At 37.9% G+C, this 12,985-nt stretch overlaps 3 protein-coding genes across 3 annotated transcripts; all 3 read left to right on the forward strand.

The window, feature by feature from the left end:
• The first annotated feature begins 1,230 nt into the window (after nt 1-1,230).
• On the forward strand, nt 1,231-2,263 carry LOC138411882 (olfactory receptor 6N1-like). Its single transcript, XM_069533310.1, has one exon. The coding sequence runs from the start codon at nt 1,231-1,233 to the stop codon at nt 2,176-2,178; it is 948 nt and encodes a 315-aa protein (XP_069389411.1). The 3' UTR covers nt 2,179-2,263.
• Nucleotides 2,264-4,856: 2,593 nt separating this feature from the next.
• Nucleotides 4,857-5,804, forward strand: LOC109631117 (olfactory receptor 6N1-like). Its single transcript, XM_020089715.2, has one exon. It carries the CDS (start codon nt 4,857-4,859, stop codon nt 5,802-5,804), a length of 948 nt encoding a protein of 315 aa, XP_019945274.2.
• A 3,088-nt stretch (nt 5,805-8,892) lies between these two features.
• On the forward strand, nt 8,893-9,876 carry LOC109631116 (olfactory receptor 5AC1-like). Its single transcript, XM_020089713.2, has one exon. It carries the CDS (start codon nt 8,893-8,895, stop codon nt 9,874-9,876), a length of 984 nt encoding a protein of 327 aa, XP_019945272.1.
• The last annotated feature ends 3,109 nt before the right edge of the window (nt 9,877-12,985 follow it).

The raw sequence follows: 12,985 nt of genomic DNA on the forward strand, positions 1-12,985 counted from the left end.
TACCACAGGTTATCTCTCATGTTGGAAGGGGAGAGTGAGGTGAGGTGTATCCAGCTGCAACATGACACTTCACTGATGGATGTCACTAACTTCTACACACTAAACCTTTAAGGCTACAATGTACTATCTTCTACCGAGTAGTTCCTGCACGGTAATGCACCATGTATAACATCTTCTCAAACTTGTTTCATAAACATGATAATGAGTTCAGTGAACTCAGTCGACCTGTCCAGCCACCATATCTTAATCTAACAGAAAACCTCTATGGTGTAGTCAAATAACAGCAGCATGGGAACATGGTCTCACATACATGAATGCGAAGTGATTATTGTAAAAGTTGAGTGTCATCCCACAATTTGCCTCACCACAGGAAGCAAATGTTTTATTTTATATATGTTCACCACTGATAAATATGCATGTACGTGTGACAGTGCCCTGAATGTTCAGCTGGCAGATTATCTGATGCAGTCATGTCAACATGGAGCAGGAACTTTTCCAAAATTGTGTGAACTAAATGCCATTAATAATTGAAGTAATTTAGAGAGCAGAGGGAGGCCCTACTACCCTAGGTATTAGTATGGTGTTCCTCACAGAGTCATGGGGTGTATAAACTTAAGTGTATCCCAGATCTTTGAAGTAGATTGTGCTGACAATATGTTTTATACACAACTCCACATTGACGCTGAGGATACAATTGACCAGACATATTCACTGTCAACTTTGTCTTGATATGCCAGTAAAGTTGGTAGAAAATTTGTGCAGAGGTACAGTAATTTGTTTTCTACATAGTAAGTGTTATGATCAGAAAAAAAGGTTTTAATCCTAAAGAGAAAATGTTTTTCCCTCCCCACGGACTGTGATGCCTGTGATGATGTAATAACAGTGTGTGTGTGACAAGTTAAAGAAGCTCTCAGCTGCTATGGTGAAACCACAGTGGTTACCTTCCCTGACACAGACCACACACAGCCAGCTTGAGGATCATTTGGGAGCAGAGTGAACTAAAAGACTTGGTTCTGATTGAACTTTCTTACTTATTGATGGTATTTATTTCTACATGTTTACATACATAAATACTTCTACCTCATAATTGTATTGGATCATTTATCACAGTAACTGCCTGAATAAGTGACTAAACAGGTAAAAGGAAGGGGCAGCTGCATTGTAACTACTGAAGATGAGACTGTAGAGTTTTCTCATCACTGACCCCCTCTGGCTCTTTCTATGAGGTAAATGGAAAACAATACTAATCCCCCTTATTTTAACCTCACCATGTTTGTGAACTTAGGCAGCTACCGCTACCCAACCTTTGTCTTGTGTTTGTTGCTGTATGCATTTACTGTCTCAGCTAATCTTGTAATAATACTGGCAATATCACAAGAGAAGAAATTACATGAGCCCATGTATATTTTCATTATGTGCCTCTCTATTAACTCTATGTACGGCTCTGCTGGCTTCTTCCTCAGATTTCTCAGAGACCTTTTGTCTGATACTCATATGATCTCACGGTCGGCATGTTTCACTCAGGTCTACATCATTTACACCTATGCATCCTATGAGCTCACCATTTTAGGCATTATGGCTTATGATCGATATGTCGCTGTATGTCAACCTTTGCACTACCACAACAAAATAACATTGAAGGTGGTGTCTAAGTTGATTTTATTAGCATGGATTTATCCATCCATTTCTGTTGGAGTCTGTGTTTATCTGTCCTCCAGGCTTCCTTTGTGTGGCAATAAGATACCAAAGGTGTTTTGTGCAAACTGGCCTGTCGTAAAACTGTCATGTGTTGCTACTGTGATCAATAACCTTGTTGGCATGCTTGTTTCCACAAGCACAGTCTTTCTTCCCCTGGCTTTTGTCTTGTATACATATGTACGCATTTTTTGTGTGTGTAGAAAACGCACTTCCAAATTCAAGGGCAAAGTCATACAAAGCTGTGTGCCACACATTGTTACATTTGTCAATTATTCCATCACTGTGTTTTGTGACGTTGCCCTCAGCAGAATTAATGTTGAAGAGCTGAATCCATTTCTGGGTGTAATTCTGTCACTTGAGTTTGTTGCAATTCCTCCGATTCTGAATCCTCTTGTGTATGGCCTGAAGTTACCAGAAATTAGGAAAATTATAACAAGAATGCTCTCCTGCTCAAAACATGACAAAGAAGCTAAACCTTAGAAATAAGATGATTATAATGTCCTTTTTGACTTACTAATTATGTTACCTTACTAATTATAAGTACGTATTATGAATGTTGTGAATACTTGGCTTTATATTTGTGGACAACCTTTTCCTTTAATCAATTACAGAAACAAAATACAAAAATGTAAATAATGAATAAAAAATAATTTGTTGATTCATGAATAAAGTGATGAAAAGTGGTGTGAGAGATAAAAGTCATCGGGAAAAAATTGGAATCATCTGTAAAAGAGCCACACTGATAGTGGAGTAAAGATGACCTGCAATTAACTGAAATAAAATTCATAACAATAATTAAATGAATACATTTATTATTGTGATTGTGTCAAGGAACAAGGTGAAGTAAAATTTCAAAATACTTTTAAAATCTATCTTAGATTCTCACTTTACATTTAAAAAACATGTGACCAAAGTAGGAACAAGATGTTAAATTTGGATTATCTAATTGTAGGATTATAAAACTGTATATTCCGCTACAGGAAGCCAAATTATACTTGCATGGGATGATACTTTCTCATTTTAATTATTGTATGACCAGCTGGTCTCAAACTGGAGTTACTACATTAAGGCCAATTGAATTACTTCATAAACAAACATTGAACTCCTGGATAAAAAGCCTAATAGCTACCATCATTGTAACATTATTGTCAAGTATAATTTATTCAGTTTGGACAGCTTCAAACAATAAACAGATATATGGCTGATGTTTAAAACTCTTAATGGACTAGCTCCTCCTCCCCTAAGTGTTTACATTACAACTAAGAATAAGGACTGGAGTTTAACAAGGTCAGTAACCAGAGGAGACTGTTGTGTTCCATACAGACACAGTACATTTGTCAATTCTGTATTTTCAGTGAGAGCCTCAAAAATCTGGAATAGACTCCCTATCAGAAACTATACCAATTACTACACTTTTTAAATTTTAATTGAAATATTATTTACAGGTACAGTGTGTAGAATCTTGTGACATCTAGTGTTGAAATTGCATGTTGCAGCTCAACACCCCTCACCTCACCCTCTCCTTCCAAACATGAAAAACAAACTGTGGTAGCCTTCTGTTGTCATAAAAACTCAGAAGGTGTTTAGTTTGTCCAGTCTGAACAACAGTAAAAAACATGGCAGCCTCCGTAGAGAGGACCCCCTCGATGTAAATATAAAGTATTTAAATATAAAGGGCCTTTTCTGGGGTAAAGAAAACTACAATTCATACAATTTAGATGAAATGAACTAGTGAAAACATCATGAGGATTATTCTACATTAAATTTCTGCCAATAGATCCTTTTCACTTAAATCTTACACACTGGACCTTTAAAATCTAAGCAAATCTGTACACATGAGTAATGCTCCCAAGTGGATTGTTTGCCTTGATGTCCTCTAAGATGTTGTGTATGCTAACATTGGAGTATCATTTTATTAATATGTTCTGAGAAACAATATTAGTATGTTTCTTTTTTTCTTTCTCCTTTTTCCTTAACTATATTTTATTTACGACACTAAGTTACTGTCTTGTATGTGCTATATTGTGTTTCATATGACACCTTTTAATGTACCTTTCAATCGTCCTACTGCTCAGGGACTACAGGTGCAAATTAGCTCCTACAGCTAACCTTGGCACATTTACATTGATTGTAAAATTGATGTTGATCAATGTGCATTGTCCCTGATTAAATAATAAATTGATTGATTAGGCAAAACCTGGTCATTGTGCTGTCGGGGCTCCTGCTGCATACAGGTGGATGGGTTGTTTTTGTGCCTCGCTACCTAAAGCAAAGGCTCAGAGACCTGCTGCTATATGAATATCTCAATAGTTGACCTGCTGCTATATGAATATCTCAATAGTTGACCTGCTGCTATATGAATATCTCAATAGTTGACCTGCTGGAGAGTTCCTCCACCTGTATGTGAAAGGTATCTGAGGCTTGACCATTGTTCAAGTCTGTGCTGCGGCTGCAGCTGGACCCTTCTCTCTAGATTACCTCTGAGGAGGAAGTGGAAGCAGGTGCTCCCTCACAGGTCCCCGGACAACTGAAGTGGCCACGAACGTTCTTTGAAACAATATTATTACCATAATAATAATTACTCAAGTTTAACCACATTAATGTGATCACCCTATATGATGGGTGCCACACTGGCATTTATTTGATTTTATAATGTTACAGTGGCACACGGCATAAACAATTTTTAAGAGCGACCTATCTTTTAAAAACATTTGATATGATCAGTAAAATATTTTAATGTTAGAAGCCAAATTGATTTTCACATTTTTTATGTCCAGTTTCCCTGCGGACTGTGATGATGTAATAACAGTGTGTGTGTGACAAGTTAAAGAGGCTCTCAGCTGCTATGGTGAAACCACAGTGGGTACCTTCCCTGACACAGACCACACACAGCCAGCTTGAGGATCATTTGGGAGCAGAGTGAACTAAAAGACTTGGTTCTGATTGAACTTTCTTACTTATTGATGGTATTTATTTCTACATGTTTACATACATATATGTACTTCTACCTCATAATTGTATTGGATCATTTATCACAGTAACTGCCTGAATAAGTGACTAAACAGGTAAAAGGAAGGGGCAGCTGCATTGTAACTACTGAAGATGAGACTGTAGAGTTTTCTCATCACTGACCCCCTCTGGCTCTTTCTATGAGGTAAATGGAAAACAATACTAATCCCCCTTATTTTAACCTCACCATGTTTGTGAACTTAGGCAGCTACCGCTACCCAACATTTGTCTTGTGTTTGTTGCTGTATGCATTTATTGTCTCAGCTAATCTTGTAATAATACTGGCAATATCACAAGAGAAGAAATTACATGAGCCCATGTATATTTTCATTATGTGCCTCTCTATTAACTCTATGTACGGCTCTGCTGGCTTCTTCCTCAGATTTCTCAGAGACCTTTTGTCTGATACTCATATGATCTCACGGTCGGCATGTTTCACTCAGGTCTACATCATTTACACCTATGCATCCTATGAGCTCACCATTTTAGGCATTATGGCTTATGATCGATATGTCGCTGTATGTCAACCTTTGCACTACCACAACAAAATAACATTGAAGGTGGTGTCTAAGTCTATTGTGTTAGCATTGTTTTTTCCAGCCATTTCTGTTGGAGTCTGTGTTTATCTGTCCTCCAGGCTTCCTTTGTGTGGCAATAAGATACCAAAGGTGTTTTGTGCAAACTGGCCTGTCGTAAAACTGTCATGTGTTGCTACTGTGATCAATAACCTTGTTGGCATGCTTCTGACTACAAGCACAGTCTTTCTTCCCCTGGCTTTTGTCCTGTATACATATGTACAAATTATTTTTGTGTGTAGAAAACGCATTTCCAAATTCAAGGGCAAAGTCATACAAAGCTGTGTGCCACACATTGTCACGTTTGTCAGTTTTTCCATCACTGTGTTTTGTGACATTTCCCTCAGCAGAATTAATGTTGAAGAGCTGAATCCATTTCTGGGTGTAATTCTGTCACTTGAGTTTGTTGCAATTCCTCCAATTCTGAATCCTCTTGTGTATGGCCTGAAGTTACCAGAAATTAGGAAAATTATAACAAGAATGCTCTCCTGCTCAAAACATGACAAAGAAGCTAAACCTTAGAAATAAGGTGAATATAATGTCCTTGTAACTTACAAATTATTTTATTACACTAAGGATGATTAAATATTATGAATATTGTGAATACTTGGCTCAATATTTGTGGAGTTTGAGATAAAGGTATTTTTCCTGTCTATCAATTAAACAAACAACTGTGTAAAAATGAACACAAAATGCATTGTTGATTGATGGACAAAAGAGCGATGAAAAGTGTTTTTGAGTGAAATAAAAGTCATAATAATACTTCATGACAATTATTTAATGAATGCATGTATTATTGTAGTTATGACAAGGGACAAGATGAAATCATATTTCTATTTAATTCAAGTTAAACCTTCAATGTATCCACTTTAAAAGGCTGTTCCTCCCCGAACCAACTGGAACCTCTTTCATAGTCTCGATTTAGAGGAGGACGCAGTACTATTACAGACTATATTAACTTTTGTAAAGATAATGTGTTCACCCAACTATGCATTCAAACACTAGTTGATAACTTTGTTAACTTTGTTAACTTTGTTAATAGTACAGCAGCTTCATTTAAAAACAACCCTTGATGCTGTCGCCCCTCTAAAAAAAAAGAAAGTATATCAGAGGAGATTAGCTTCTTTACAAATAAAATTATAACCATCAGGGATAAAATCCACCACCTCCTCCCCATGAATAGCACATACAAAGATACATTTTCTGGTCCTGAAACCATAGAACCAGATTTATGTTTGAACCAATTTTCTTCTATTGATCTTCCTGAACTGACCTTATTAGTTTCATTATGTAAACCAACAACTTGTCAATTAGACTCTGTCCCAACTGGACTTTTTAAGGAAGTTTTCCCCCTGATTGACAGTTCCTTATTAAATCAGATTAACATGTATTTGTTAACAGGCTATGTATCACAAGCTTTTAAGGTAGCTGTTATTAAACCTCTGCTTAAAAAGCTTACGCTTGATCCAGAAGTTTTTAACTAATTATAGACCCATATCAAAGCTGCCCTTCATTTCAAAAATCCTACAAAAAGCTGTTGCTAACCAGCTGTGTGATTACTTAGATAGTAACGGCTTGCTGGACAAATTCCAGTCAGGATTTAGAATCCATCACAACACAGAAACAGCACTATTGAAAGTCACTAATGACCTTTTCATGGCCTCAGATGATGGACTTGTCTCTGTGCTCGTCTAGTTGGATCTTAGTGCAGCATTTGACAACATAGATCATAGGATCTTGTTACAGAGACTAGAACAACGTATGGGGATCAGTGGAACTGCACTAGACTTAAATCATATTTATCAGATAGATTTCAATTTGTTAACATGAACAAAGACCCCTCCATGCACATGCAAGTTAGTCATGGAGTTCCACAAGGTTCTGTCCTTGGACAGATACTCTTCACCTTATACATGCTCCCCTTAGGCAACATCGTGAGAAAGCACCCCATACACTACTATTGTTACACAGACGACACCCAGCTGTACATTTCTATGAAGCATGATGAATCTAATCACTTAGTTCAACTTCAGGAATGTCTCAAGAACATCAAGGCCTGGATGACCCAAAACGTCTTACTTCTAAATTCAGACAAAACTAAGGTCGTTGTAATTGGCCCTAAACATCTTAGAGAATCACTGTCTGAACAGATAGTTACCTTGGATGGTGTCAGTTTGGCCTCCAGCTCAACTGTGAGGAACCTTGGAGTCAAATTTGACCAGGACATGTCATTTGACCCACATATAAAACAAGTCTCTAGGACAGCTTCCTTCCACCTACGCAATATTAAGAAAATTAGAAACATCCTGTCTCAGAAGGATGCTGAAAAACTAGTCCACGCATTTGTTACCTCTAGATTAGATTACTGTAATTCCTTATTATCAGGATGCCCCAGGAAATCTGTAAAAAGTCTCCAGACCAAAATGCCGCAGCACGAGTGCTGACAGGAACTAGAGGGAGAGATCATATTACTCCTGTCTTAGCTTCTCTACATTGGCTCCCTGTAAAATTCAGAATAGATTTCAAGATCCTGCTCCTCACATTTAAAGCCCTCAACAATCAAGCCCCTTCATATACCAAAGACCTGATAACACCATATTATCCAAATAGATCACTTCGTTCTCAAAACACAGGCTCTCTAGTGGTTCCAAGAGTCTGTAAGAGTAGAACAGGAGGTAGAGCATTCAGCTACCAGGCTCCTCCTGTGGAACCAACTCCCACTCTCGGTTCGGGAGGCAGACACCATCTCGTCATTTAAAGTTAAACTTAAAACGTTCCTTTTCGATAAAGCCTATAGTTAGTTCTGGATCAGGTGAGGCCTGAACCATCAATTAGTTATGCTGCTAATTCAGTACGGTATCACCTCTCTGTGTAGTTGAAAACCAAACTGTACCGGTTGATTCCTGGAAAATCATCTGCATTAAAGTGCACATATCCCTGCAAACTATTTATCAACAGGCTACTCTAGAACAGGCCAATAGAATTAAGGTTAATGACACTTCCCATTTTCTGCACACAAAGTATGAGCTGCAGCCCTCTGGTGCGAGGTGTAAAGTCCTTCATTGAAGATTGATCAAATTTAGAAATTAATTTATCCAGGTGTCTATAAAACTTTGAAATAGTAGCAGGAAAGCAGAATTGACATTGAAGGATTAGTCCTCATATAAATTTCTTGCAGTGGTATTCTTACTGCTGGTTGGTAAATATCTATTTATTTTAATAATTTTAAAAATCAATTTAATTTGCTTACTTTTTTATGATGTGTGTTTTATGTATGTTTGTTTTATGAAGCATGCTTGTTTGCCAATTTGCTTTCCTTTTTTTTTTTATGGCTGCAGCCTGGCTGAAAAGCCCAAGATAAATTTTCCAATAAACACAATCCAACACTAAATTTAATCTATATCTTGATTCATTGATCCCTCCTACAACGGCTTCAACAGTCCACTGATTGGTCTGGTTGAATCCCATATCTCTGCTGTTGTTCTCAGAGAAGGTTATTGTAAGAGGCAGTCACTAGTCTCTCACTTCACTTGGTCACACAGAGAAGTTCTCCAAGCCAGTACTTAGGTAACTAATAGTGTTTGTTTAAAGGGATTCTGCATGTTTTAAAATGATGGAAAATGCTTCAGATGTCACACTGTTAACTCTTTCAGGTTTAGATTTTACATCGGAGTATAAAATTACTCTCTTCTTGTTGACTTTACTGTGGTATTTAATTATTCTGTTGGGAAACATTAGTGTCATCGTTGCCATTGTTGTGGATAAAAACCTCCATGAGCCGATGTATATCTTTTTGGGTAATCTATGCATCAATGCTTTGTATGGGACGCTTGGTTTTTATCCCAAATTCCTTCTTGATCTTCTGTCATCTCATGTAATTTCTTATGCTGGATGCATGCTGCAGGGTTTTGTGATACATTCATCGATTTGCTGTGATTTTTCGATCTTGGCCCTGATGGCATACGACAGATATGTGGCCATATGTCAACCTTTAGTCTACAATTCATTCATGACAAAACAGAGAGTCACCATCTTTGTGTTTTTCTCGTGGCTCATACCTATTTATTGTATGTTTATGAACACAGCAACATTATTAGGATCAAGTTTATGTGGCTCACATGTGAAAAAAATCTATTGCGTTAACTGGATGATATTTACTCTTACTTGCTCACCACCCACAGCAAACATTGGAGTTACATATTTTAATCTCTTGTTTTATTTTGCACATTTTGTGTTTATTATTTGGTCTTATGTGTATTTGATAAAAACATGCTTAGGATCCACAGAAAACTGGGGGAAGTTTATGCAAACATGTTTGCCGCATTTGATCTCTCTTGCCACTTTTACCATATCTGTCCTTTTAGATTTACTGTACATGAGATATGGGTCACCGAATTTATCTCAAGATCTCAGTAATTTTATGTCAATGGAATTTCTACTTATTCCTCCAGCTGTGAATCCATTTGTGTATGGATTCAAACTTACCAAAATTCGCAACACATTTGTGAATTTTGTTTATATTAAAAGGAAAAAACGCGTGTCAACCCATGGATTTTTTTCGGACAAAAGTGTGCTCTCTGAAACTGCGACATAAACATGGGTAATGAAGTCAGTGCCTTGTGTAGGCCTATATGCAGAAAATGGAAATTATGGGGAAAATAGATTTATTCAGGAAAAATCTTCTTTTCTTTTCTTGTTAGTTGAAACTGTTTGAATGTTGTTTATGTAGAATATAACAGTAGTACAGTGACATAATTGTTCAATGATCTTAAATTGCTATGTGGTGTCTGAAATGTTATGTGTTGTCTTCCCTTGAAGGACATTTATCTTTGGGTTTGAGGCCCACAGATCCTGAGAAAATCGGAGGAAGTTTAGGTTGTCTGAGAAAAACTGAATGTATACATTAGGGCATTAGATCACGGCTCTAACTGTCACCCTAAATTTGAGCTGGTGTCATTCCTTTCCTGTTACCGGACAGTCTGGAAGAAAGCCAGATGCATTTTCTTCAGATTCACTCCAGGCAGGAGAGATGCACATTGACCCCGGATCTCTCCCTAGGCAGACTGCATGTATTGATGCTGAACTTTTTGTAATAAACATTTTATACAATTAAGACGATGTCATCGGAGATTCCCTCTTCATCTTCACATCATCGCAACCCCAATATACGACAGCTACTAAATGAAATGCATGATTTACTGTAACATGCACAAGCATATGATATAGAAATCACATTTTATCTTATAATAAACGATCCACAAAATCTTTGTTTGCATTTATCATGTTGGGCTGTTTCATTGTCAACAGGGCTGATACTCCATTCTTCAACATTCTACAGTCAGATGTGTTGACATGTCAATGCTTTTTTTTCCTCCATATTTTTTATGCATTTCCTACATTTTAGAAAAACTGTAAAGCTCAAACTGTACAATTGTAACTGCAACCAGCGCCACTATAGATTCCTGTGATTTGAATGTTTCTGTCACCAGGCACAAATATAAAATATAATCACTTGTGCTGTTCTATAACAAACTGAGTAGTCAATTAAGTAGGTCAGCATCTGTAAACAAGATATGTGCTGCAATATGTAAAAAGAAGCTGTGGGATGTGTCAGTAGATGATATTTTTAAATAAAAGGACTTTGAAGATGAGGTGTTTTTCTGATGGGTTCATTTCCTCAAATGTAGATAACAAAATGAAAATAGTAGCAATGGGGGCCATAAAAGCCCAAATGTTGTGCCATCAGTAAATATTAATCCCACTGTTTCTTCAGACACACTGATCTTAATAATTGCATATCTTAATGAGTGTGACAGGACAATAAAAAACTGTGTCTAAAGGAGCGACATGAGTCAGAATCAGTCCTTTCTCCTGTCTGACCTGTGTCCTCTCTCTGCTGCTGCTCTGACATTATCTGCAGGTACCACTGGTCAAGAGGGAGTTTACCAGATTCATAACAAATTAACATTATCGCACAGACTTCAGACAGACAGCACATGAATGTGGGTCAAAACAATGTTGCTCAGAGCTATACCTTACTTTTATTGTATCACAAATAAAGCAGCCTGTCTTGCAGGCCATAGAAAAATGTAAAAGATGTGTGTTGAATATGCAACAAGTTGAACCTGTAGAGCCTGTTGCTTCCCACAACCACAAAGCTACCAACTGAGTTCCACAATTTTCTTTATTTTTGATATAAGGGGTAGACATTAGATAACGAATAGATATAGATGAGATATACACCTTTAGTAAAAGTTGAGTAAAATAGTAAAATTAAGCAAAGGTTCAGCCAGAAAGACTGTCTTCTTACACATCCCTCATAATGCCTGGGCCACACTGGGAGAAAGTGCAGGGAGGGACAGCGGCTTGCTCCTTGAATGCAACTGAGCTGCTAATGAAGGTTTCTGGTATGACGTGTATTTCCTTGAATGAAAGTCTTTGTACTTTGTACTAATGGACTCTACGGTATGAAGATGTTTATCTTCGGGTCCTACAATAACAATTAGAACTTAACGGGGAAAAAAGAATGAATTGAGTCAGTCAACAGAAACGCTACCATATTTTTACTTTGGAACAGACACAGGAAGTGTGAATATTTATGCTTGTTACATATTCAACAGATGGAAATTTTAAACGAGGTGAAAGATACATTTTATTTTGTATTTTGCTGTGAACTATGCACAGCACAGACAGAATAGGCCAGACTCCTGCTCTCTAGAGCTGCTTTCAGACATGCACTCGACTCCCGAAATTCTCCACACCTTCTCCAGAGGACGTACATGTGTGAACGCAAAAGTCTCAGGATATCTGCAGACTTTCTCCACCCAGAAAGTCTGGACAATCCGATGGGAGAACACAGCAACCCCTGCTGGATTCACCGCAAGTGACTGGAGAGGGGGATGGATGAGGCCTTTATCACAGACGCATGACAGACGCAAAAAAATAATCTAATAAAACAAATATCTCCCGATCAAAAAGTGATTCCACACACATAGAAGACACTGACAAAAAATTTGCATGATCCCTGCAGCAGTTTTTATACGTCACTTCCTGCCTCTGTCAACTGCACCTGGTTGCTCCACCTCTCACCTGAATAATGCAGAGGATTTGTTGCTGTTGTAAACACATCTGTGCAGAGAACGTCTCGCTGCTTGTGCATGTGTGAAACAAAACTGTCCAGATCCAATTCTCCGTACTTTATCCACGAAGCTGTTTTCAGACATGAAAACAGATTAGTAGAGCAGTGCAGCTCACACACATTTGCCTTGAGCTAGTCACCTATAAGCTGTTAAAATTTTAAATGTTCTCTCTCCCTCCTTAAACTCAGCTGTGTCAAGTCTTTAACAATATAGGTGAGTTGACAGAGAAGGTGGGGGTTATCCTGGGGGGATATGGCAGAGGAGAGGGTTCGGGTTTCGTGAGCTGCTGGCAGGCTCAATACTCGGCAAGGCAGGCAGACTGATAAACTGCACAGATAGAAATTAAGGTTTAAACGAGATTCAGAATTAGGTGGCAGAATGAGTTCATCAAAAAAGACTAGATAGCACTGTTACAGCAAACAGTTATAGAGCGAGTCGATCCTGCAGGGAGTGAGTCAGTGCAGAGCAGATATTCTGTGTGGTGATGAGCTGATGAAAACCAGGGGAGCTTGATCCCTTAGGCAAGGCAGGCAGACCAGACTGAGCTGACAGAATGCAGGGGAG

This window comes from Paralichthys olivaceus, chromosome 10 (assembly GCF_024713975.1).
Source record: "Paralichthys olivaceus isolate ysfri-2021 chromosome 10, ASM2471397v2, whole genome shotgun sequence".
NCBI classification, from domain to species: domain Eukaryota; kingdom Metazoa; phylum Chordata; class Actinopteri; order Pleuronectiformes; family Paralichthyidae; genus Paralichthys; species Paralichthys olivaceus.

Bases quoted from the DNA above. Each gene is read 5' to 3' on its own strand.
- LOC138411882 (XM_069533310.1), top strand. From the start codon at position 1,231: ATGGAAAACAATACTAATCCCCCTTATTTTAACCTCACCATGTTTGTG.
- LOC109631117 (XM_020089715.2), top strand. From the start codon at position 4,857: ATGGAAAACAATACTAATCCCCCTTATTTTAACCTCACCATGTTTGTG.
- LOC109631116 (XM_020089713.2), top strand. From the start codon at position 8,893: ATGATGGAAAATGCTTCAGATGTCACACTGTTAACTCTTTCAGGTTTA.